Source organism: Gymnogyps californianus, chromosome 14 (genome assembly GCF_018139145.2).
Source record: "Gymnogyps californianus isolate 813 chromosome 14, ASM1813914v2, whole genome shotgun sequence".
In the NCBI taxonomy this organism is placed as follows: domain Eukaryota; kingdom Metazoa; phylum Chordata; class Aves; order Accipitriformes; family Cathartidae; genus Gymnogyps; species Gymnogyps californianus.
This window is the reverse complement of record NC_059484.1, coordinates 4,665,030-4,692,252: the sequence shown is the minus strand read 5'-3', so window position 1 is coordinate 4,692,252 and position 27,223 is coordinate 4,665,030. Positions and strand designations below refer to the sequence as shown.

General features: G+C 38.9%; 1 protein-coding gene across 3 annotated transcripts in view; it reads right to left on the bottom strand.

Moving 5' to 3' along the window:
• Positions 1 to 27,223, bottom strand: part of SLIT3 (slit guidance ligand 3) — a 537,095-nt gene that overhangs the window by 96,574 nt on the left and 413,298 nt on the right. For 2 of the 3 annotated variants that reach the window (XM_050905038.1, XM_050905037.1), the window contains 6 exons: positions 22,135 to 22,278; positions 18,833 to 18,976; positions 13,157 to 13,320; positions 10,842 to 10,974; positions 1,314 to 1,382; positions 131 to 202 (listed from right to left, as the gene is read on the bottom strand). In XM_050905038.1, coding sequence (XP_050760995.1) covers positions 131 to 202; positions 1,314 to 1,382; positions 10,842 to 10,974; positions 13,157 to 13,320; positions 18,833 to 18,976; positions 22,135 to 22,278 — 726 coding nt within the window. Of the gene's footprint in view, positions 1 to 130; positions 203 to 1,313; positions 1,383 to 10,841; positions 10,975 to 12,251; positions 12,255 to 13,156; positions 13,321 to 18,832; positions 18,977 to 22,134; positions 22,279 to 27,223 lie in introns of all 3 variants that reach the window. The other variant, XM_050905039.1, reaches the window with a different exon arrangement.

The window sequence follows — 27,223 nt, the reverse complement described above, 5'->3', positions numbered from 1 at the left end:
CTACTCATTCAACCCCAAAGAAGCATGGAAAGCCATGTGCTTAAATAACAAGATACATACTAATTGTTCAACATCTAAGATGGTGTCTGAAAAGCAACTAAAACTGTTATCAAAACTTCGGACTACTTACAGTGTTGATAGTTGAGTCATGTTGCTGAAGGTGTAATTGGCCAATACGCTTATGCTGTTGTTGCTCAAATCGCTGAAGAAACACACACAGAAAATATCATTTATACGTATGAATTAGAAAAGTCTTTTTTTAAAGATTACATATCTGCACAGCAAAATGCTTGAAGCAATTGAAAAGTCACATATTATCAATTATTTTCTAACCAACTTTGAATAAGCTCTAAAAGCAAAGTACATCAGACTCCCCTAAAAAGCCTCAGACTTGGAAAAATTAAGGCATATTTCCAGCATATAGCATTCAAAACAAAATCATTAAATACAAGCAAAATTTTTGAAGAAGGATAAATTAATAAATGATACAAGCACGGGTGAATATTTACTGTACCAACTTGTTTTGCAATGTATTACAGGCATACCATTTCCATATGCTCTTTACACTGACAGCTACCAGAACAAAATTTCATTTTTCATTTAAAAAAAGTCTTTTAGGCTCAAACAGAACATTTTGTTTTGTTGTTGTTCTCCCTTGAAAAACAAAATTAGAGATGTTTCCAAATAAAACACTCTTTTAAAACAGAGGATTCCAGTTTTCCCTCCATGTTGTTTTTGTCTGAGGTTGTTCTGCCCATTTGACTTGAGTATCTACACAGCTGATTCAAACAGCATTTGAAAATTTCTGATAAATAGTTCAGCCAACAAATTTCACTCCTGTGTATTTCAGGGAGCAATTTACTGAACAAAGTCTAGTTGTGTCTCTATCTGTATGACTGTTCATAGCAGAAACTGCTATGCAAATTTTCATTGCCTTAGCATTATAAATGCTGCCTCACCTAGAACAAATTAATGCTGTCTCTTCTGTTAACGACCTTTATAGCTTTGCACAGATAAATCTGCCAAGTGAAACTGTAGCAGCCTGCGTGAGAGTTTAGTCCTCTTGCAGAGGCTGGAAGCTCCTGCAGAAGAAGGGTCTCTGGTGCTCTCAGTCACCTTACTCTTTCTCCACTCTTTATGAACACTTATTGGCAGCAGTGGCCACTGTGAAATTCTTTCCAAATTCACATTACAGAAGGTGTTTGGGGTTTGTGTTTTTTCCCCCCCAAATACTAATTCTTTATTTTCCACCTACAACATAGTGCAGAAAGAGTAATGCAATTTTCTTGACATTGAAACCACGTGTTTCTTACATCAGTGTCAGGTGTCTGAAGGTGGAGAGCCCCTTTGGCACAGCAGTCAGGTGGTTTCCTTCCAGGTATCTGAAAAAAGTCAGATTTGACAATTACACAAACATGTTAACAAGAACTCCTGTCACTCAATCTGCACCATGAATGAGGAAAAGATAAAGTCAGTCACTAAGGAAATTATCTTTGATTCATTGCTTTGAAACTATAACAGTTTCTCCTTTATAAGTGAATTATCCCACATGCAAAGCATGACAGTAGCTTATTGATTTATTTATTTTTTAAGACTTGGAAGCAAATAAAGGATCTCTGGCTTACAGCAAACAGAAATGACCATTTGGTTCTTCTATGACAGCAACTGAAGAAGGGGAGAAAAATTGTATCGCTTCTGCCCTGAACTTAAAGTTACCTTTAACAAGTTTCTATAAGAACGCTGAGTGCTGACTGACCCTGTTAGGGAAGTTTTTATCTTGTGCATGTAAGTTCCTTGTACAGCCAGAACTGGAATAGGAGCTGCACCGCCAGGTCTCTGTGGTGCAAAAAGTCTCACTCATTCCAGTGTCAACACAAAGATCCATGAGTTTGATGCCACATCCATTACAGCAATTCCTGCTATGGCATATACACCCTCCTTACCTTTCCTTTTCAAAGTATGCTGGTACAGGAGGAAAACTTGGTACAAATTGAAGACCAAAGACCAAGTTCTCTTTGAATACAGGCTCCTCCTACAAGCACTAAGTGTATTCAATAAAATAGCTTGTGTTTCCAGGGTGGAAGTTGTTTGAGACACCACTGAATGTGTCTCTATTCAGACATACGCACAGTAGGGCTAAAGTCTTTTGGGATAATCCTATGTCCTCATACAGGCATATAGTGCCTGTACTTTGCAGTTTTTCTCCACTGAAGAAACATGAACATTCAGTAATCAAGGGAAAAACCCTGAACAAACATAATACTCTCCAAAAGTTTGCCCAGAAGAGAGCATGGGTACTCAAGGCTCCACAGCTGACCTGTGGTAGCAATGGGATGTGGGGCTTTTCCTGTTTGTTACAAAATAACAGAGACAGAGCTGGAATTCTTTTCCTTAACCTTGGCTTTTGGGTGAAACTGCATCCCTGGAAGATCCCAAAGTAATAAGGTCCAATGGAAATTGACCACTGTGGTGCCATGACACTGTCAAGGTGATCCTCCAGACATCTGCCAGAAGCCATATCTACCTGGGAAACAAATCCAACCTTCTCAGAGAGTACTGTGTAGGAGGAAGGCATTTCTCCCTCCGCAGGTGAGGATAAAAGATGAAATGATACTTCCCTTCATTACAAGATACTTTGGGGGATTTTTCCTAAGGTAGACAGGAGGCAATGCAATTGATGTGGTATGTTTTGAAAGATAATCAAGCGTAGCCAGGAAATGCAGCCCACAGGCACCAGAACACTTAATGTGCTGCCTCTACTGCTGAAAATATAATCCGATAATCATGTTAAGAATTTTTATCCCACACATACAATTTCCTTTTCTTTGGCAACAGACCTCCTTATTCTGCATTTGCTATAGCAAACAACAATAATAATAGATTATTACTGTGCTATATGTTCCCTCTCTACATTAACTGTAACAACACAGAGATATTTGTGTAAACTAAATCCAAGAAAATTTTCCCACAAACTTTATTTTTACATCATTTAAAAATAAAATCTATAAACACTAACAGAATTTCTTATGTAATACATTTTATAACTGTCATATTCCCCCCCCCCCCCCCGCCCCCTTCTATTTCAGCATAATGCCTTCTCACCATTTTCTGCTGTTTCAGCTCTCTTTTCAACTAAACTACTCCAACTAAACTACCCAGCCTCATGGTTATCCATTCTGCCTGTGCACAGGGTCCCATCAAGGCAGAGTTACCTTCGAGCGTGTGGTGGAGCTGACCTAGCTTCTGCTAGGATTAGGCCGGACGAGCGGGACTACAGCCTTTTGAATTTTTAACCAACAGCAAAATCCTTCCTTAATGAAAAAAGCCTATTGAACAAAATAATCTCTCCATTCACAAAGATCACAAGCATGGAGTGACAGTGTTGCATAGTAAACAGTTAGCCCTTGCAAAGTAGTGACAGCTGCTCTGCTGACGCAGATTATCACAAACCAGAGTACGGGTTAGTTATGTCACATTTACACCTCCCATGGATATTCATATTCAGCAAGTGTAAAGTCACTTGCTTCATTTTGACTAAATTTGTTATACATTATTTTGAAAATGGAGTTCCTTGGTGAATTCACACCATAAATCGTTATGTAGAAGATCCTCAGAATTCAACCATGTGTTACTATTTAAACAGGGCAAATCATGTCTCATTTCCCCAGTCATGGTTTGCTATGGACGTAGCAAGCCGCTGGGAGTCAGCGCCTTCTCTTTCATCCCAGAAAGCTGCAAATCTTAAACCTATGCATAAGGGTAGGTTAAGGTTCCAGTCTTTATTCCAAATGTAAAATCCAAAGGATTTCCAAAGGAAATCAAAAGCAGGTCATGTATTATGTATTTGGAAGCTATATAGGATTTTCCTTTAGGAAAGGAGACTCAACTCTTGCAATGTGTTGAAAACTTCAGAAATATATTTTCAGGATATTCTCTTGTTGATCCCAATATGAAACAGCCTGCAATTTGAACAAACTGATGATGGCTAGCCAGGGTTTTTCCCCCATTTTGCTTTCTGGTGCAATCAAAAGTCAAGGGCCCACATTTTATCCAGTGCTTCATTATTCAGACTAACATAGACATGCAAACCCCTGGAGTTAAACTCCTACAGAAGATCTGCTTTGAATAGCTTTCGATTTGTACTGCAAGCAATTTGATGGTTATATAAATGTGCTAGCAGAAAGCTGCAATACTTATACCAGTGGTATAATTTCTGAACAAATACAATTTTACACTGAAAAATTACTGATAATATACTTTTTATGTATACATAAGAACAATTCACCACTGTTAAACCTTTCACCACATTATACAAAGAATGGCAGTATTTTCTAAGCAAAAGGCATTCATTTTGAAAGCACATTTAAGTACAATGAATTTGAAATAACCAGAGGTTTTAGGGCATAAGAGCATGCCAAGAATCAGGAGGATCTGAGATGCATCATTTGAAGAAACCAATTGCTGCAGGTGAGCTGTTGCCCACTGCGGGCCAGGCCTCCATCAGAGCAGGAAGGGGCTGCAGGGGCAGCAGCTCAGCACCTTGCGGGGCTGAAGATGATGTGTGGGGGCAGCAAGAGGGCTGGAAGCTGGACGTAGTGAATAACAGAATTATTCCTGAGGGTGAAGTGGCAGAGCCCAGTTACAAAACTCTGCGTATTTATGTATGCGTATATATAAATAAAAAAACATGGATGAAGTTACAGACCCCCTGCCCAAACAAAACAAAACAAGCCGTAACAGAGTGATGTGGAGGGAAGACTGTATTTTCAATTCTTTTCAATCCTTAGCCAAAGGAAGATGATGTACATGGCATCTGGTATGCAAAGAAATTCTGGCATGAATGAAAAAAAATGTATGTCTAATTTTAATGCTCAGAGTCAAGTTATTAATACACAGACAGTCAGAGTCAAGAGTGGGTGTCAGCTGCCTTAATATAGACACACTGACTAGTATCCAAAACAACCTCATTTGCTTCCTAAAGTCTCTAGACCCTGTAGTTTAAATATCAGATTGGAAATTGTTTTGCACCCCATGAATGCTGCTGGGAATCCTGAAGTCTCAATAACGACTTATAACCAACAAGCACTTACCAGAGCAAAAACTGAAAAAAACCCAAAAACATGTGTTCATGTTCTCATAAAGTGCCACCAACTACCTGCCAGGAAAGGCTTCTTCTAAAACATGACTGAGTGCTGGAGACAGGTAACTGTTTGGCCAGGATGGCTGGCACTGCAGAGCATGGCCATGCCTCGCTCTGTGCCTGCACCAACCGCGCCGGCTCTCGGAGCCCAGTGCCTGCAGCAGCCCCGGGGCTCATCCAGCACCTTCCACACACACTAACGTCACATATAAAACATTTAAAACTATGCATAAAAGATGACAGCTGTTCTTTTTCCAACTTGTCTATTTTTATACTGAAACCACTTGGACTGGAGGTGATACAACCAGCACAAGGTGCCAAAGCATCATGTAACGATTTGAATCACTTGGAACCTTTTTTGTACTGAAATGTCTATTCAGCCATAAAGTCAAGCTCACAGCAGCAATCTGTGCTAAGAGAAGAAACTAGAGAGAGAAATCAGTTCTCAGGCAGTAATTGAAAAGGCACAAAGCCTTTCCTTTAATTTCTTTAAATATTTCATATAGAATGTTACATTACAAAAAAAGATGACACTTGGTAATTTTATGCAGCTCTAAAATTAAGTTATAGTCTAAACATTTTAATGCAGATACCCAATATCCTAAAATTTTGAGGAAAGTTTCATCTCCTAAAAACGGTGGTCTAGAAGAGAATTGGACTGTGAAAGATGAAACATCCACAAAGCATGAATTTTAAGAGCTTCAATTACAGTTTCTCAAGAAGAAACAAAATCCAAGTATGGACATAGGTACAAATCTGGATCTTGAACTTTAAGTTTTGGCAAATTTGGACTCTGGATTTTGCTGCATTTGTATGTCAGACCACAATCTACAGGTTTGACACACAGAAACATGGCTGTGTTTGAGAGAAAAGTGAAGGCCCTAAAGTTAAATTTACCTTTAGTCTCTATTAGTGCCAAAGTCACCTTTCCGATATGTACTCAAACTTCATCAGTCATTGAACACATTATTTAATAATACTGATACTATTTACTTTTTCTAAACTATCAGATTTGAAATGCAGATTTAAGTCCTCTATTTCAGCTGTTACTAAAATATCCTTCTACAGAACTATCCATTCTCTCAATGGGAGAATTTTCCTCCACAGTGAATTAAGCAGGCTGTAAAACCTTGTACGACACAGGACTATGTAAGCCTAAGCTTTGATCTGAATTGTTTCTCTCCTTTATTATCAAAGGAAAATTCACTGAAGTCTGTGTTTAAGGGACAGTGTATAAAATAGTGCAGATTGCCAGACAAGCAAAAGCATTTGCATTCTCAAGCAGATGATTTTCATCAGATATCTCACTTCAGTGATATCCCTTTGATCAACAGCAATATAGGCATACTGAAAAATGGCACTAAATTGTTACAATATTCTACATGTATCATAACTAGCTGCTTAGAGCCTATTTATTGCAACAATTTGCATGGCTCAGGTACGAGCCACTATTTTTAGTCACAAGTCAAGAGAAATCACAAGTGCCTTGGAAGATGCAAAGGAGGGTTGAGATTGGTGGTAAATACCTCCAAGTAGATGTGGCAGCAAATGTATGGGAAGCAATTGTCAAAATCGACTTGGCAACTGGAGATTCAGCTGAATAAAGGTGCCATGCTAAGGCCAAGGCAGCGGCAGGCAGCAAACTAGAGGTGGGGAATAAAGAGCTAAAAGACAGTTCAATGGGATCCCTCTGCTAGTAAGCAGGTCAGCGGCTTGTGAAAACTCTTGTGCCAAGTACTGAGTGAGCTTGCAGGCTAAATGAACCTAACACGCAGAACAAAAAAACGGGAGAGAGAAGGTTTGTGAGGAGAGAAAGAGAAATGGCAAAAGTAATGCAAATATTAATATGTATTAATATAAATGGAAAAATAATCACTAACAAAGATGTATGGATGAAGGTTTTCCCAACAATCCTATCAGTGCTATCATATAGCTCAGCGTCATGACAACATTTGGAGTCTAGAGATGACATGATTAGTACATATTTATTCTAAAATACACGATGCTCATTATGTTACAGCTTATGCACATGCCGTCCACATAATTGCCTCCAATGTTTTTCCCCAGTGCAAAATATTATTTGCTGTAGGTCCATAAAAGCAGCTGGATGCTGTCAGATAAGACTTTATTAGAAATAGACTATACTTTTGTGAAAAAAAGAAAAAACTACTGTTCACACACTGAGGTAATATGGGAAAGGAAAAAGAGCATGGGAAACTTAGTTCAAACAGATTTGGGGGGAAAAAAAAAAAAAGAAGAAAAGGAAAGCCTAAAACACTAAGCAGCAGCGAGGCTAAGTTCCAAACTAGCTATTTGCATGAACATTTTACTTCTGAACATCTGGACTAGAAAACTGAGTATGTTCAAAAAAACCAAGGCTCCTCTTCAGAGCAAGCAACAGTGGGAAAAAATGTAGGCAGGATGTAAATATACAGCAAAGGAATTTGCAAGAAACAACATAATATTTCCCTGTTCCCAAGAAGCTGAAAGAAGGCTTGCCCATGACGACGGGGTTTTGTGAAGGAATAGCTGGGAAATAGAAATTTCTTGCATCATCATCCATTTAAAAAGCCAGGAGACTTAGTGATCTTTTCAACTCTATTCTAGATGGAAGTCTTCCCTGCCAAGGTAATCCCTCCTCCCAAGGGTGGTACAAACCAAACACAGGGATGTCTCCTGTCATTCCAAGCTCTAAATATGAAGGAGATAATGGTTTTCACATGTTTTGTCTATACACACATCCAAAACAGAAACTCAGGAAGAAAGTTGGAAGGAGCGAGCCTATGTCTCCAGTCCACCATGTAATAAAACATTGCTGGTGATCTTTTTTGCTGAGCTTAGGTACAGTGAAATTTGACCCAGCAAACGGTAACATTTTCCCTATGTGCCTGTGCAAGAGGTATGTTCATTTTTGCACATTGCTATTTAATACCTGTTACAATGAAATGATTCCTGTTTTAAGACTATTTTAAGACCTCTAAAAGAATTTAAAAGAACTTCTGAGAAGGCTATATTCAGCCGTAACAGACTGGTTTATCTAGATACATAGCAGTTCTTTTTCTTAAACCATGTTGTGTAAAAACACACTGCAGTTTAATAGAAAGCGCTGCAGCTAACGTGCCTTGTAAATCAAGACATCAATAATGGAAGTTTAATAATGTCAGACCGGCGCATTCATAAAAATTCCACTAACGTGCTCCCCTGCATCCTATCACTGTTCAGGCCTCCCGCAGGGAGGGAGCTGTGGGCTACCAGGACAAGAGGCTCTTTACGCGCTTGTCCTCCCCTTGCCATGACCTCTGTCCTTGGTGACCATGGTTTTGTGCGAGCGCCTGGTGGGAGCACGGAGACCCCAGCACACTGCCCAGAGGTCTCTGACAGGAGAGCGTGGAAGGGGAGAAAGGCAGCACGGGCTGCAGTAACAGGGGGGAAGGGTTTCTAATCTATCTGAGCACCTGTGACCGCCGTACCAGCGAGAAAGGTGAAGGCATCCCTGCCCTGGAGAGTGCTGTGGCTCTCTCCAGCTATGCAAAAGCCGTGATATCTTCTGCAGCAGGTAACTTATGTGCTTTCTGGTTTCAAGTGCTAAACAGATATCCACTGCTACTACAGAAACAAAACAGCTTTAAGAAGATACTCCAGCCTTAGGACACAGTTCAAGGGATCTAGGACTGCCCCAGGGAAATGAGGGTATTTTGGTGTTAGGAGTGTAAATAGATTGAACAAGGTAAATCCTTTTCGCTCTGTGCCCAGAAAGCTATTGGGTTCTCTCTGCCAAGTTTTAGCTGTCCTCAAAATGAGGCAAGAGGTGGCATTCCACAGGAGATGCTGTTTACCACAGCAGCAATGACAATTCGCAAACACAGAACAATAAAAATACTTAAATTCACACCAGCAACTTGGGACCTAGTTGATATAGTCCCTTCTAGATTATGGGCAACATCTTTATCTCAATCTGGAAGCAGAAGGAAGGCAAGTAAGACTGATTTTTTTTTTAATTATTTCTTTCATTCTTGTCACAGTTTCCAAAAACACATGAAATTTTTAGCTTCAGTACCTGCAGCTCATCTTTTGGTATAGATACAAATAAGGAGCTCAGTTTACGTTGGTTGAGAGTAGAGTGAGATCAGGACTGAATTTTGAGACAGCTGGGACAGATTCAAGGTTATATTTGCAGAACATGAAATATTCAGAGCCAGCCAGTCCATGGCTGACTGTGTTCTGCTGACACATTTCTGGATTGAAAGCAGAAAGCCGAACTAGAAGCTTGCACAGCCAAGAGGCTCCTACTGAAGAAGACAGTCACGTAAACCCCTATGAACCCAAACTGCTCAGTTCCAGGCTACTGCCTCATTTGCCAAGAAATAGCTTAAGCAATATAGCAGTTTTCAAGAATGTGAGATTAATTTCACTCTTTTTCTGAAAGTTATGTCATCAGTGTATCAGATAGTATCAGTAAAACTCAATATGCAAAATTTAAACATAAAAATTCCTCAGTGTGGCAGTGGAAATCACAGTAACATCTGTGATATCTTCTTGTTGGCAAGTCATATTTGAATGCAATGAAACCTGAACAAGAACAGAGCAGAAACCACCTTGCAGACTTTTTATCACTGATGGCAATATATAAGGGAATATAGGCCAGGACTTGGCTTTTAATTCAAACCACTATTAACCATGCCCTGGCTAACAGTGTTCCAAGGATGTGTTCATTAATGCAAAATTTCCATGTTAATTTGAGTTACCACATACACTTTTAGTACACTCCTCATTCAGCAACAAAGTCTTGTATTTGACTACAACACTGGTAAAAACAGTGCAAACCCCATTCTGCCACTGTGAAGGGAGTAAAAAGATGTGTATCTCATTCATCAGCTGCCTTGTTACTAAATAGTAAAAATAATACTAGATACTAAAAAATAGCAGAATCAGATTTTAATTTATTACAAAAGTCACTGAACATACTAACTCACTCAACCAATTACTTTCACATAGAAATGTTGATGAGATTGTAACAAGTTTCGGTAACGACTCACCTGGGTTAGATCTGAATAAGGACCTAAAGGGGAAAAGCTCAGTATTTCTATTGCCAACTGTCTAAGCCAAGCAGTTCCACCAGTGTATTTTCTTTCCATGGAAAGAACCAAAATCCAGTATAAAGTCATAGCGAGGGGTAGATGAAAAGACAACTAGAAAGATGGTTCTCAACTAGGATGAATTTACTTTACAATTTAATCTAATTATCTGTTATTTTAGCCATTTCATGAGGTTTGAAGAAAAGAATTCATTGTTTGTTTCCACCACTGGCTTTCATTTTCTTTTTTTTAATCTCCTCAGAGGATAATTAGCTTACAGCTGCGTAAGTCAGGAACATATTTTCATCACCCTTTCAAACTGCCTGTTGAGAGCTTAGGCTTCTCAGAAGCACTACAGGATTATTTGATACTAATATATTCATTTGTCCCCTACACACAGAATTAATGGGTACAAGGATAGACAAAACTCTGTTCCCATTACACAGCAATGTATTCAGTCAAGGGACAAGTAAGTATAGAAACAGCAGTCAAAACATATGGAAAGCACCAAAGCACAAAAAATAGTCACTAAAGTCAAAGGCAAAACCCCCAAGGACCTACAAAGCCTCACTATGATGTAATTTCATGAACTTCTCATGAAAGGAGCTATGTAAAAGGTAACTTACAGCTCAGTCACATCTTTGGGAATTCCTTTGGGCAATATCCGCAGCCCTTTGTTGCTGCAACGTACCACCGAATCCACACAGGTACACTGGGAAGGACAAGGAGGTGAAAGCAAGCAGCTGCTTTCATCATTACCTGCAGAGGGAGAGAAACGGAGTATTAGGAAGTTAGCTTTACAGCCCAAAGTCAGGCACTTTGAAGATAACTGCTCACAAGGACCAAGGAGGGACATCCCTGAATCCATGGTAACCATCACAATATTTTAAAGTAGATCCAATGCTTTGGATCAACCTACTTTCATGCAGGTTCTTTAGGCAACATGAACAACAGTTCAAAAACTGAATAGCAATATTTTTAAATAAATATTTTTTTCTAAGGAGGATCTACTTCCTTGTAATTTCGCTAATTACAGTAAAATCAGTTATGTGAATCCCAAATCCTCCCCCCACCCCCAATGTACTAGCTGAAATGGAGAACTTGACCAGAACATTGCCCTTAAATTCATCTAGACAGATGATATTCAGCACTTACACTGCTTTAGCAAGATTTTTTTTTAAATTCAGCTTTTAGATGTTAATTTTTTACTTTTTAAGGTCAGCCTGGCACTTCATTTATCATCTGAATTGTAAAACCTCATTGTTTTTGACAAGGATAACCAGGCAAACAACAAACTGAGCAGCATACTTCCAACTGCTGGCGATCCATCTGTGCACACAGAAAAATATCTACTTTCTCCAAAAATGGTTTCAAAGGTCCATAAACAACAGATTAAATCTTGTAATTGAAGAACAATAGGGTTTCTGCAGAAGAAACCAACTCTTTGAAGTTAAGAACATTAAAGCATGGGTTTTCCCCAAAAGCACCAGGCTTTGCAAAACGTAAGGCAAATGCATGCTCCAGTATCACGACATATCTGAAAGGAAACACTTAGTGGCACATTCTTTAGATGACAGTGAGAGGAACCACACAACTGTTTGTGAGTACAGGCAGCCTGAGCTGACCAGCACGGAGACACAGTGCTGCAACCCAAGAGCACACAGCCCGCTGTCATTATGTGCCGCTTTTTTTTTTTTTTTTTTTTGAAAACTGATCCAAGGACTAATTGAGACAGATCTGTTTCTTCTCTCTGCTGGATGTACCCATGAGCATTGAGATTAAAGAATAAGAGTGGAAGTCCTGATACAAGATAACAAAATCACCCATAAATGTACGGGTAGGGAATCATTTGTATTAAGAGGGATGGAGAAGCATGACCAGCCTACAGAAGAACAGGGAAGATGTTTTTCTTTGTCTCCCCAGCTGAGCTTAATGACTGGAAACAAAATTCAAAGTCTTTCATAAACCTGCAGAAAGAGCATGTGTCTTCAGCATATTCAATTTTCCCCTATGTTCTGTGTTTTACACCCTGCCACCATCTACCTTCCATTCACCACGGCTGTCTGAGTGACCGTATGATACAGAAAGCTCCCAAGCGTGGAATGTCATTTTGTGGACCAGGATTTTTTTTTTCTCCCAAACTAAAAGCGAATTATTCTTTAATGACTAAACTTGGGTCCCTTGAGCTCTGAGCCCAAGCACCTGGGCCTCTTGCCAGATTGCTCAACTAGGACAGGAATTAATTTCTACTCTAAGTAGGAAACTTCTATCACTCTTACAGTCTCTTTAGAGGTATGACTAACTGCAGCTCCAGCATATCTGGTCTTAACAGGCAATCACAGCCTACAAGTCAAGTTAGCCGTGCATTCATCAGTCAATTTTTCCCCTTACTATCTTCTCTAAAATCTGCTTGATCAGAAGACGAAGAACTACCTAGAGAATGAATGAAATGTCAGGCTATTTTTTTTTTTAAACCTATATGGGCCTGGCAAAGCATTAAGTATCACTGAGTCATTTCAAATAATATCTAAGTCTTTTTATTTCCCTGTATTCATACCTGTTATTGGTGAAACTGAACAGTATCGAAAACGAAAAGACTTTCCAAGTAAGCACTGTTCCCACTGGCTTCAGAGTGTTAACTAAGTGTGTGAATAAGGAAGTGGGAGGAAGGGCCAGGATTATACTAGGATTATATAAAGCAGAGCATTTGTCTATAATAAATTCATTCTTAGATTTAGGTGTAGATAGTAGAAATTCAGAAACTGGAAAACAAGAATCCAAATAAACTCCTGATAGGGAACAATGATCTTCAGCTCTAGATGGCTGCCTTCCTCATCACTAAACCGAAATGTTTACCATGCAGTATTGCTTGATAGGAAGGGAGGTCCTCACAGAGGTGCCAACATTATCATAAATGCCAAATCAAATTGGATTTTCTTACCATCGCAGGTGAAGTCCTGGACATCTACATCTTGGATTGGAATATCCTTTAAGAAAAAGGGTTTCAAGCAGCGTGGATTTCCACTGACAATTCTCTTCTTCCTCAACCATTTTCCCAGCCAGGCCAAATGGCAGTTACAATTAAAGGAGTTAGCCAGCAAATTACTGAAACGGAACAAGACAATTGCATTGCACATGAACATACAGAAATACTGAAATAACTACAAAAGATGATGGGTTCCAAGTACAGGCTCTTTCCTGCCATCTGTTTCTGTGAGATCCTCCTCTGTTCTATAGATCAGGGAAGTTCTACGCAGGTTTTATACTAGGACTAGGGTTGTAATTAAAATATATATATATGCATACATATATATGTTTATAAACCAAAGTACTTACTGCTACAGCTATTATTTAGACATACTTACATCACTACCAGGGCTGTATTTATAGTGGATTTCAACCCCAGCTACAGCTCACACCCAAGTCTAAACTCACCTCACACACTGCACCCACATCTGCATGATCTTCAATGTCATTACTTCGGGTAATGCCACGGAAAAGTTCAGCACTGCTAGCCCTTAGCACAGACCTCCATGTACCACTCCCTATGCGTACAGCCAAGCTGGCTTAGCACACTGTTCCTTGCCCCAGTATGCTCATGCTTTCCACTCGCCTCTGTTACAGTCTATACAAACCAGCGCCAAGTGGGAGCCAGTGGCGACCTGAATTTGGGTTTCCTACTGAAATAGTAAGGATAGCACTCTGTATGTACATATATAAATATATAAAGCAGCACTGTCAGCTTGAGCCACTTCTTATGAAGCTTTCTAAGGTCAGTATATCTGCAGTGAAAAGCATCTGCTCTACTGCCTTGTGAACTTTGTGAGGTCTGCATCAAATCTTGCTACAGCTCCCAAAATACCTTTCAAATACAGTTGCAGCCTAGCTGCAGTACTGTGGTGTGCAGTACCCAAAGCAACCATCTGACAGCCTCTGTGAGGGATGGATTCTTAACGTAGCTTGGGTTAGCAGCCTTTAAAAAAGGAAAGCCCTATCCATCCTGTTGTTAAGCCATGAAAACATAGATATATAGCAATTTCTCAGTGGAGCACCTGTAACGTAGATAGTCAGTATAGAAAGATACTATTCATTTCTGTTTCTTAATAGGTTGTGATCCTTTGAATGAAAGGAGTGTAAGGTGACAGTTATTTTAAGCAACCATCTTTCTAAGCTAACTAGAATTAGTGCTGAGAATCTTGGAAAAAAACTTTTTTCTGGAGTCCTGTACTGAAATGCCTATCCATAATTTGTGTGTAAGCTTTTTTATGACTAAACTTCAGATGAAGGAAAGAGGCTGATATCCCTGGTAAAAAAAGAAGGCTACCTATCTTACGTACAAGCACAGGGAGAATCAATAGCCTCAGTCTGAGGTTGCCTCACTGAAGAAAAATGAGCTGTCACAGCCCCATGTATGGAAAATGAAGTATCTAAACTAACACTGATGGAATTCTCACATCATATGTGAATATGTCCAAGAGTTATTATTTTGGTAGTACAGAAAAAAAGATGATAACGAAATTTCTTTAAAGCATAGCATATCTTAAAGACAAAAAAATTTAAGGCCTTAAAGAAACAGGCACTTCAAATGCAGGTGTAGTAGCTGAAGACCTTGTAAGTCTTCATTTGCAACATACTTTTACAAACCTAAACACGTAGTCAAAATCACATAAGGTTTTCAGCCAAGCAATTCCTTCAGAAAACAATAGTGCTGAAGACAAAAACATATGGCACAGTTGAGGTGTGGCAGCAAGAAAACAAACCCAAACCAATTCCTAAATTATATAAGTTCTAGGCCAACATCACATACCCACAATATGATTTACAGCTGCTCTCTGCATTGTAAAAAAGCATACTTCAAACGCTGCGCTAGCCTGGAGCTCTGGGTGTGTAATTACATGTGGATCTAGCACAGACTATTGCACATGGTGTAGAGGGAGAACTAGGGTGTGGGGGAGAAAACTCAGCATAATGTTCAATAATAAAAATACTCAACCTACTTCATGCTGACTAGGATTCAAAGGCAAGGCTAACTTGCTGTATAAAGGTGAGAAAACGAACAGGTTACATAGGAGCTTTCAGACAGAATGTGCAGAAAAGCACGGAAAGCATTACTCTAATTCTAGTTACTTTCCTTCTGAATTGTTTTCCATTTTCTTTAATCCATAATGGGACCACATGCAGGATGCCTTGTATATTTTCCATACTGACATACTTTGGCATGAACAGAGTGTTTAAACCAAATGTTTAAACCTCCAACGCTAAGTGAACCAATGCTTCAAAGGCCATTTGTTCCACTGATGGAAGAGAGTGAGATCATATTCACAGAACAACTTCTGTGACACAAATCCTCAGAATGAAATAATCCACAATTGGAAACAAACAGCAGGTGTACATAATCAGGTTTCTGGAAAACCAGCAGCTCTGAATGTAAAGAACATTTTGCACATCTAGAGAGCATCTTACCGGGCCGTATCAAAAACTTTCAGAAACATTCAAATATTCAATCTACAAAATGCTCCCATCAAAATAGTAATTATCGCTTTCTACAGAGGAGAGGCTGCTTTGACTTACTGTGTTACTGCTCACTAGCTGAGCAGCAGTAACTATCCACAAACCCTCGTTTTCTTCTTGGCAAACACAGGTTAACGTATGACCTAAAATGTACTAAGTCCTTGGATTAGAATTTGGATTATGCCTTTCTTAGGAACTAAGAAAGAAATAAGTTGTTACATATAAAATTAATGCATAAACAAATGTACTGTTTTGAAATTCAAATAACTCTGGGTAAAAAAAGACAAATTTATCTCGTCACGCATTACACACATCCTCCTGCCACTTTAGCAACACCTAAATTTTGTCCTTTGTCCAACTGTAGAGCAGTGATTTTTTGCTTTAATGTATTACGAAGTTCATACATGTCCCTACATACATGCTCTTTCCATGGCAAGACTGTGATGCAACTTTTGGAAAAAAATCTAAGATCAAGGCTCTCTATAAAGTATCATGTGGGACAAGAGATTCCCTACTTCACTTGAAAAGCAATTGAAAGTCTGGAAAGGCCAATTATTTGCAAAAACTTTATTTTGGAATCTGGCTATTCAGGTGGAGTTCTCAAATCACAAACAGTAATGTTGGGCAGACAAATTGTTATAAAAATTCTTAATTAGTAATCAGAGTTCCTACACGTAAGATAGTGATTTAACCACTCAAACAGAAACAAAGCAATCAAGCTTTTAGCAAAGATGTCATACTAACATTAAATTCAGAAGTGTTTACTTAAGGACATTGACATTTTTAAAATCTAGGGGGAATAGAAGTCTTGAGGAATGAAATATGCATATCCTACTACAAGTGTCTCTTAAAAATTGCAAAGAAGCCGTAGAATACTAACTATTTAAATGGATTCTAGTGACCTGTTAGAAAAATTTGGTGAAACACATCTGGATATTGTTGAAATTAAGCTGAAAATATCTCCTGGAATTCAGGTTAAGTTTATACTAGAATAGTTGCATGTCATTCTGATGAAGCAGTTATCATTCTAGCATTAGCTCCATGCAGCTATTATAGTAATAATTCATGGAAAACCAGTGCTGCTTGCAAATATGCTCACTTGACTGTGTAAGGACTGAAAGACACGACTGAACTCTGTATGCAGAAGTGCAAGCACACTTCAAATTAGGATGCTACAGTACCTAGTTTGACTAGTAACAAATAAAAAACTGCTATTTTTTTACCAATAACTTACAAAATAGATGTTCTTCCTCTATTGAAAACCATTAGTCAGGGCATTATTTTCAGAGCTGTCCGTGTTTTGATAATATCAATGAGGCTGACTCACAAAGAGTAATAACAAAAGGAGCAATATTTTTTAGTGCTGTAAATATGCCAAGATAAAAATGGAAATGTTAAACTTCGTATGAATTTCTGGCTCACATTAATAGATGCAAAAGTAAGTCATTACAATACCCGATTAACTCACAAAGTGTGGGTTGAACAGGAAAAGCAGTCATACTATCTATCTTCAGTATTGTTGTCATTTAATATATCCACCTACAATGGAGGACTGCTAGGAAATGAACACATCTGAATTTTGCATTTATATGTGAAATATCACTATGGCCTTAAATCAATGTCTAAAGAAATCAAAAGCACACTTTCTCCTGTCTGTAGATCAAGCACAGAGTGAAAAATATGTCAAAGAACAAACTTTTTCATCAAGACACAGCTAGGAACCTGCCATGACGGACACGATTATGAGTCAGTGCCAAAGCAATGCGTTCTAATTAGCAGCAGCTTTAATTGCTGTTGCTAGAAGTTGTAATAATCTTTATCCACAGCTGAAAAAAGAAGAAAATGGGCTATCTTCTAACAAAACATGACAAATATGCTTCTATGCAAACAAGGTAGGGACTTTATAGACTGATTCAGGGAGTCACAGCTATTAAAGGATCCACGGAAGGAAGCACGGAGACAATTCCACGAGAAGCAGGCAGGCATTGCTTGCAGCACAGTGAGAACAAGCTTTCAGCAAGTACCACTCGCTTTGACCAGTGACTTGAAAACAGTCAATAAAAATAATCTGGTTGTGTTTCTCTCTTTGTCCATCAATTTTGAGGAGGCTTTTGGGACTACAGAAAGTAAATGGAAGAAAAGTCTGGGTTCTTTATGCTGCATGGAGCTAATGCCAAAATGATAACTGATTTGGTGGTGAAAAGTTGTAACAACAAAATGAAAGCGTGAGCAACTAAACAGCTGAGATTCAACACTTCTTTCTTCCCCCAAACATGACGGAGAATGCTTTCAAAACCTGAAATGCAATAGCACCAATAGTATATTTTGACTGGACAATTAGGATTTATTTTCAGGGCAGTGTGAAGGGAATTAAGCAGACAACTTCCATTAACAGCAACATCAGGGTCCCCATTCACAGCTGGAAACAAAGAGCAGACTTTCTTTCCGTATATATCAGTCTGTACTTTATTAAAATGGACACACTACAAAAAGCATGTAAACATATTTAAGAAGCAAGGGAAAGACTTCAAAGAAGGGCTGAGAAATATAAGAGAACTGTCAGAAAAGCTTAGGCTGGGATTCTCAAATTCACATTCAATAGGACTTGTGTATTTTGTCCTCTTAGGCTCTTCTGAAAATCTAAGCATTAGCTAGTAGATTTCTTCTGATATTAACTAATTTAACTGAAATTCAAGAAAGTTGTTCTTACAAAATTAGAATCTACTGAAACTAAAGCAGCTGCAGGGAGCTAAAGTGTATGATAAGCTATGCACTTCTGGATCTGCAGAGACTGTTTTGCATGAACTCCTACTGTGCACTGCACTAGGCTATGACACGGCAAAACATACAGTCATCCTGCCTGAGGCTGGCAACCTCAAAGTTTTTTCAGCCACTCCAGCTGAAGCAATTCAAATGTTTTTCTAAATCATACCTTGAACCCTCCAAACCTGCGATTTCAGTAGAATGGGGTTTTCTTTCCCTAAATGAGGTTTTCCATATATGAACAATAAGTAGTTTGATTTTGAAACTCAAACATTGTCCTCTTAAAAGGAAAGTACGGAATAACAGCATCATGCCGTGTTCGTACCATAAAAAGATAACTTACATTGTAGACAAAGAGACTAATGTGCTGAAGGCTCCAGGGGTGATAGTGCTGATGTGATTGTCATACAGAGAAAGAAGCCTCACTGAGCTCAGTCCAGCAAAGGTGTCATTGTTTATACAGCTGATAGAGTTGCTCCTCAGCATCCTGCAAGGATTAAAAGAGGGAATTAGGAACTACTGGGAGAGGGTATAATTTCAGGATAGGAGGTCCTTTATCTAGGGCATCAACAGATGCTTTGGCAAGCACTGTACTCTGTTTTTACTGATTGCTGAAGTACAACACAGTCATAGAAGGGCTAGATTCATGTAAACATTGTCTCACGAATTTAAAACGCATTTCTTTCACACAACATTAGAGGCTGATGGGAGCTCCACATCTGATAGTAGTATGCAATTAAAATTATGACTGCTGGCAAACTTGAAATAAAAACTAAAGTCTTAATTTAGTAAATATCTGAGAGTAAGTGAAGATGTATTTCAGAGATCAATTGAGAAAGACTGCCAGAAATGTGTGACAATAACAATACTAGCTGCATTACTTCTATCATCAATTTTTTTTTGCAATCCACACTGCAAAAGTACGGAAGGAAACGGCATCCTCAGCAGAAATCAAGGAATAGCTTAGGAAAGATTTCCAGACCTAACACGAGCTCTGAAATGTCATTATAGTAATTAACTGACAAGACAGAAAGCAGTAACCATCCTATAAAATGGTCTTTGCTCAGTGCTTGTACCAGATGAATCAGTGCTGTGTTTTGGAAGATACATCTCTCTGAGTTGTTATGGTAACAATGAACTCAACGATAAAGCCCAATTAATCTGAAAGACTGTAGTATCTTGTTTCACTCCATAGCAAAAAAGGCTCATGTGTATTTGTTACACTGCATGCCAATCAACATCTGGGTCTGTAAATATCACCACACAGTTGTGATATTTGTACTTAGGTGAAAAATTATTCAGTAATTAAAGCATACTACCAAAAATCCACAAAATATATACAGCTCACGCTGCTGTTCCAGTGAATTGATCCTCCAAATTGAGGAGGGTTAACTCCTTGGTATCAAATTCATGCAGTGAACAATGAAAATTCAAACTCCATTAGAAGTCTGGATTTAAATCTCAGATTGGTATCCGCCAGTTGGGCGTTTAGATGCTACATCAATAGATACTTGAAAAACACCAAAGAGAGATTAGATACGGCTGGGAAGAAATTCACAGTGTAATCACAAACACCCAGTGTTTAAGATCTGAACATCACATTGCTTTTGTATTGCTGTTCTCTGTGTACAGTTACCATCAAAGGCACTATGGTCTCAATAGTTTTGGTATCGCAACTGGGGTGAAACTGCGTCAGAAAAGAGGCACAGGGCACAGAGACACACACCTTATATGTGGAGTACCAACCTGCCTGAAAGCTGGGTCCGGACTACAAGCTCTAAAATTAATAGGGTAGTAAATAAGGCCCTTAGTGGCTTAGTAGCAGTAGGAAACATTTTCTCAATTCTGTATGTAAAGTATCAGGCAGCAGTACTGCAAGACAGGATGACCAAATTTGGATGCCAATATATATTGCACAGCGATTTATTACATTTCAGGAAACATATAGTCTTCGAAAAACTGGACCATGACCCTGTCCAATGTGGTCTCTTTGTAAAAGATCACAATTTTAATGCTCAAAGAAAGTCAATTAGTGGATAGAAATATACGTCCCTCAAGCCAAAACCTTTGGTTTTGTATCATGGTTGACCATGCACTGTCTGCCCTTCCTGAAGGAAAACATATACTTACAGATCCTCATATCATGCTGTGTATATTTAGACTGCTTTATCAGCTAGGGGGAAATGCAGGTCAGGTCAGCAGGATAGCTTGAATGTTAAGCATCTTTTTATTAAAAACTGCTGAATTTTGTTTAGGAGCACTGCCACAGGCTGCTTTACAGTATAAAAATTAATTTAGTATCTACGGACAGTATTTTCAAATCCCTTAGTAAAATGCATACATTAAATTAAAGAACAGATTGCTGTAGCCCCAGAAAAAAAATGTTAAAGGAACAGCAGAAGAAAAGTTCCTTATTTGTCATTACAGGCCAAAGTCCTTGACATGAAACTTGAATTTCTTTTTACACTTGAGTAAAGACTGAAGTAATTGTGCTGTGATACTTTGCAACATAAGAAGTATTTGCTGCTAATGAATAAATAGCAGATTTTAAATTGCATTTTGATTCCTAGAGTCTATTTACTGACAGCATCCACCTAGTCAAGTGCTTTCTTTCTACAGCAGGGAAGACTATGCAAGAGAGGTATTTTTCACGTACAGATCATACATATCATCTGGCATGAGTCTTTGCTGTCACCAGAAGCCTAGTCCCTGACTGCTTCTCAGGATGGTGGATGGGGTGGATTAGACACCATCTTGAAATCTTGTCTGTGGTCTTTCTTCCAATATAACTTTTAACATGAAAATAAATTGTTAGGTACTATGAGTTTATGTATAAGTGTTAGTTCTCAGAAATAAATTACAAAGGTTGTCTAAGCGCAAACGTAATACCAAACTGATTTCTTATGCATTTGGGCTCTATGTCTCCTTCACACTCTCCCCAGCCACAGCCACATTAGTAGTATACCCACACATAATTTTTATGGTACTTGGCATGGGCAAGAAAGAGCATGCTGTGGCTAGTCCAAAGCCATGCCTGTGCTCGTGGACTACTACACCTGGTGCAGAGTGAGTGGCCAGCTACATTCTGTCAGCAGGACTTGTAACAGTTTGGTTATGCCTACCTTAAAGTTGCTTAGCTATACCTGTTTTGGTGGCAGCAATAACTTGAGTCTTTTTTCTCTCCCTACCTACTGATTTCATATAGTTTGTAGGATATTAAAAATCTTTTAGGCTCCTAGCCTACTCCGAGGTTTGGTTTAAGCAGACCAACAATTCCAGTTTGGGTGGAGGCGGAGTGGGAGGACGGACTAATAGATAGCAAACCTGTTCCTACATGCCTTGTTTCCATAGGAAATAACAAAATAATAAAAGTATTAAATGATTAAAAGTGCCCAAATTTGACCCATGTCAGGTTCACCATCATATTACTCCTGAAATTCTTGAAAATCTGTTTTTTCACGGAAATAGCAGATAAATCTCAAACCTACCCAGGACTAGAAATATATTGAAGACTTCATGACAGTGATAGAAGACCCTGCCTTAGAGCTTGTTGTCTAGTAACAGATATTTTAGCAGGCATTGCTCAACTTGAGCACTCCCACTCAACTTACAGAGGAACAGAGAAAGACAAGTCTTTGTACTTACAATGTCTTTAGCCCTGTCAGGCCTCTAAACATTCGTCCATGCACTGATTCCAGTTGATTCTCTGTCAGAATCAGTTCCTGCACTCCTGAAGCTCCGTCAAATGTGCCTTCTCGGATCTCCTTGATCTTATTGTTGCTTAGATTTCTGGAAGGACACCACCAGTCACAATAAGAAAATTACTAGTGTTTTATTCCAAACATACGTCATCACACTGGAAAGAGGACGACAGGAAGAATACGTGCCTTTTAGTGGTTATCTAGAGAGACATTCATTCAGCAAGGAGAGCATACAGAAGTTCAAAAGTATACCTACTGTACTTACAAATAGCTCCCCTTCACTCATCAAAACCACAATTATATCAGATATATCAAGAGTATTTAAATTAATGGAATTACCACCTCTTAAACCGCATGTCATTCTTGCTTGTAAGGGTCTCAGGGATACAATAAGGGGGGTTTCTAACATCTGATTTTTGTCCATGAAGTTATGGACCATGCTTGGGAGTGGATGCTCATCTGGCAAGAATCAGTTAACGTTACTACCATTGAAATAGGTACCACACATTGAAATATGGACCAATTTTATTTAGTGTACCAGGACCTTTACTCTTCTTAAACTCATCACTGGAGTAACATACCAAACTGTGTGACTGCATGTATCTAATACAAATTTTAATATTTGCACACATGAACTCCCAGGCACTTAAATTTAACACCATCACTCTAAATGAAATGAGTATCATTTAATTCTCAATTCACAGCTACTGCAACGTACAGCATTATTTTCTAAATATTTACTCTGCCTATACAGTCTCAAGATGTTTGCTTATAGATCAACATTGGAAAACTTCAATCTACAAAGTCAAATGAAGTTCTGATGAAATGCAAAATTAATCTTTTGAATATTTCATATTTGTGAAAAACCCAGTGAATAGAAAACTTCTGAATGACAAAATGCCATTAGAGATGCATAAAAATAAATGGCATTTAATTATTTAAAACATTTACATAAAAGGCCTTAAGCACAATAAAACCTTGGTCTTTAGTCCTTCGAGCATCTCCTATGATGCCCTGTATAGATTATGACGAACAATCCTGTTTGTTTAGGTTTATGACAGGAAACACTATTCTTTGTTTTACTGTCTACAACAAAAAAGAAAGTAAAAGATACGCTTTTGCTCCCAAGAAGATGCCAAATTCCAACACTAGTACTCATACTGAATAGCACATTGTTCCAGAAATGATCCCAGTACATACGCAGCATGAGTAATAGTTTCAAAATCCAATTCCAGGTGATATAAAACAAATGACAAGGTATCAGATTAACACCTGGGCTACTCTGCTCAGAAGAACAGGCAATCTTGTTGGGATAAAAGTTGACAGAAGACATGGCAACAGGACAGCTTGGCCTCAGATAGAAATAATGTGGGTCTTGCTCTTTGCAGAAGTCATCACTTAATAAAAAAAAAAAAAGTTGAGTCTTGGAGATATGTTTCATGTGGGAAACTTGAGTATGCTGGTTTATGTCTGCTGAACAACTGTCAGATAGTGGGCCCTACAGCATGTGGCCCATCACCTCTTGTGCATTCTGTGATCAGAAAGAATAGAAGTATGCCAGCAATCAGCCAAAAATAACATAAAAACATACAGAAATACTTACATGCAGATTTTCCTTTCCAGAAGTTTAGTACTTTGTGCTAACACTCACATGAAGAGTTTATGTTCAGTGTCAAAGCAAGTCAGGGAAGGATATTCTGACATATGCATTTAATTTTGGGGCTCAGCTATTTCTCTAGTGGAAATGTTTATAGCTCAGCATCTCTTTTGAATGCTGGCATAAACAAATGCTCCCAATGATCCCTTTCCTGGTAAAGATCATGCCATGATGCATATTTGCACAAAAATAAATGAATAAATAAGTAAATGTTTGTGGTGGGAAGGGAGGGTGAGTTACTATAATACACAAAGACTTTGACTTTCAATTCACAGATTGCAAACTGACCTATACTTGTAGTTACAAAGTTTTATTAGTTAGTTTTTACCATCTAAAAGATATTTAGCCACATATATTAAAACATGGGTGCAATTTTAACAGATTATTAGATCCTCAAGGCAAAAAAGAGCAAATATTGGAGAAAAAGGCTGGCCATAAGTCGCAAAGGAATTGGCACCTTTATACAATCCAAACCATCTGAATTTTAATTGCTGCCAAAGAACTTCTGTAGATAGGGAACTTCACCCATTTGAGTTAATAATGTCTCATCATTTCGACAACACAAAATTATCCAAAACTATGCTAGCAGTTTCAGCAGCAGCCAATTATATATACCTTTCCCATGCCAAAGATTTGAAAATCCAAGATTAAATGCTATGGCGAAATCAAAGTTGAAAGGCAGAGAAAAGACAAGCTTTACAATAATAAATAGGTAAAGATGACACTGCCCTGCAATCCTGCTTGGAGAATTGTCAAAGCAGATGTTCTGCCAACCTGGATTTCTTTATTTGTCTTCCTGAATTAAAGCTTCCCATATCAGAATGCAACAAAAAAAAATGGTAGATGACAGCACTCATTCACTTAAAAAAAAAAAAAATTGTATCCTCCTTAAAGTCTGACTTACTAGAAAAATAAACATGAGAAATTACATACTTTTCAGTCTAGAATTACCAGCAAAAATAATCAGCTGATATAAACCTTGAAAAATGAAAGCAGAGAAACTTTTGCCTGCTCTGCAACTCAGAGAGCTCTACTCCATCCTTCCCAGCATTAAAAGAATCTTTCATATATGATCATAGCACTTGACAAGGAATTTATTTTTTATCATAAAAAAATTTCTGACAGACTTTACAGCAAACTCCCATTACAGAAAAGCCCCATCCTCTTGCAACGCTAAGCTTCTATAAGGAATTCTTCTTGAAATAGCGGAAGACGGTAGAAAAGAAAATGAGTCTTGAGTATTTCCCAAGATACCTATGCCCTCTGGCAAGACCCAAATGGGAACCTATAGTCAACCTGGTCACTCAAGAAAGGTTATTGTTTCCGTAAGGACTCCTTGATTTACCCTGGTGATAGCATTTAATCCTATTTCCAGACTTTTATTTCGGGCAAGAGGTCAAAAGAAATTTTCAGAAAGCCTGGATTTACTTTATGTGGGGCTGTGAATAGGAAATGAACAAATCTAAGAAGCTATCAAGGTGACATTGTTCACACGGCTCACTTTTCAGTCAGATTTTATTTACTTTATGGCTAAAGTTTATACTAATATTATTTCTGTTGATCTTAGAACTTCAACACAGAACAAGCTGGATTCTATTCAGACTTAACAGAACCATTCATCCTGCTGTACCTGCTGGGTCAATTTTAAAATTCCAGCGTGCTATTCATCGCTGCGTTACCGACACACCTTCCCACAAGAACAACCACCAGAGTGCAGTCCAACTGCTAAGGCTCTGCTTGGTCTCATCCTGAGCCTTGCAGTTTTATCACACAAACAGCCTGTTCTGAGTGTGGGTTTCCCTAGAATATTTCTGTCTGTCGGTGATGTGTTTGGAATTTTGAAGTATATGTTAAGAGGAAAACCCCAATGATGTTGCATTCTTCTGGAGGATGCTGAGAACGTTTTACAGCTTTTACCAACAGTCTGGCTGGCTTTTATAGAGTGAGTTGTTCTCAGAAGCAGGATGGCACTGAAAGTCTTAAATACTACAGACAGACAGTGAAGTACACCCAGTGACACTCCTACATTCATTCAGAAGAGCAGACTGATGGCCTCACTGGAAAAAAAGGGAGGAAGATGATGAGCCCAAATGCCATGTACCACAACACTCTACACTATCATTTCCAGAAAATAAAGTCCGTTCCTATATAACAAGTGACAGATGACTGCAACCTCAATTGCCATGGCAAAATTTACGCTTAGGGGAAAGAACAGCAGGTAACAGCTGTTTCCAAGGACACAAATTAGTTTTACCTCCCCAAAAAAACTGAGATTCTGTTTTTGAAACTGACTTCTAGTCTGCAAACTTTATCATGATTCAATTTTATTTTGCATGTAAAATGTGTTAAATCCTGGGCTGACACTCCATACAATTCAATGTAGGAGAAGCATTTACAGACAAATTAAGCCTCCAAAGGCAATTATGTACTAGAGGTGGGGTTGGCCGTACCAGCTATTGCCAAGACAGCCTGACACTTCCTATTATAAGACCATATTTTATGTTCACTTTGTAACTTTGGCGAGATTTAACAGAATGAACAGTTAGATGTCCCTTTCAGGTTTTGAGGTAAATATTTCTTATTGTTCTTGTTCTCTGAGAGAAGAGGTCAGTCCCCTTTCTCCCCAGCAGTGCATGAAGTATGGCAGTTCACCTTTTTATTTTGAATGTGAGCTCATTGCCATTTTTTTCCCTGCAGAAACAGCTGCTGGGACCTCAGTGGGAATGGCCAGTCCCACTGATTTCCTGTAGGCACTGGGGAGTGGGCAGGCTCTGGAGCTGACATCTGGGAGCTGCAGCCTCTCCCTATGGGTCAGCATCCCATTTCAGCAAGCAAGGGTATCTCCGTGCTCCCACTGAGTTAGGTACCCAGAGTGTTTTGGAGCTTGAACCTGTCTGCCATGGCCAGAAGACCCCTCCACGCTCCCACTGCCGTGCACTGGAGGGTTTTTTCACTGATGAACAACTTGAGGTAGTCCCAGGGAGTCTTGGGGTCCCCAGTGTTTGCTTCATGTTGAATTTGGTAGTTGCTGCGAGCAAAGAACTGCTCCCTTCCTCAAAAGTCAAAATCTTACCTCTGTGCATGGTAGTGTCGCCTCTTACCCCTGCCTGATGTGAGATCTTGCTGTGTTGAGTGAGAAGATCTCCCACTGGCAACATACTCCTCTGTGAAAGGCAGAAGCTTCCAGCTCCCAAGGCTGGAGGGCAGCAGGTCCTGAAGCCTTTCTATCTCACAGGGGTAGGATACTCCCAAAAACTCAAGTCATGGAGCTGCTCCCACTCTTATGGAGCCCAGAAACGCACCCTTGTATTTCTCCTACACTTCAAGCAGATTCGAATTGTTTCTTTCTAACCACCCTGCAAAATACTAGCAACAC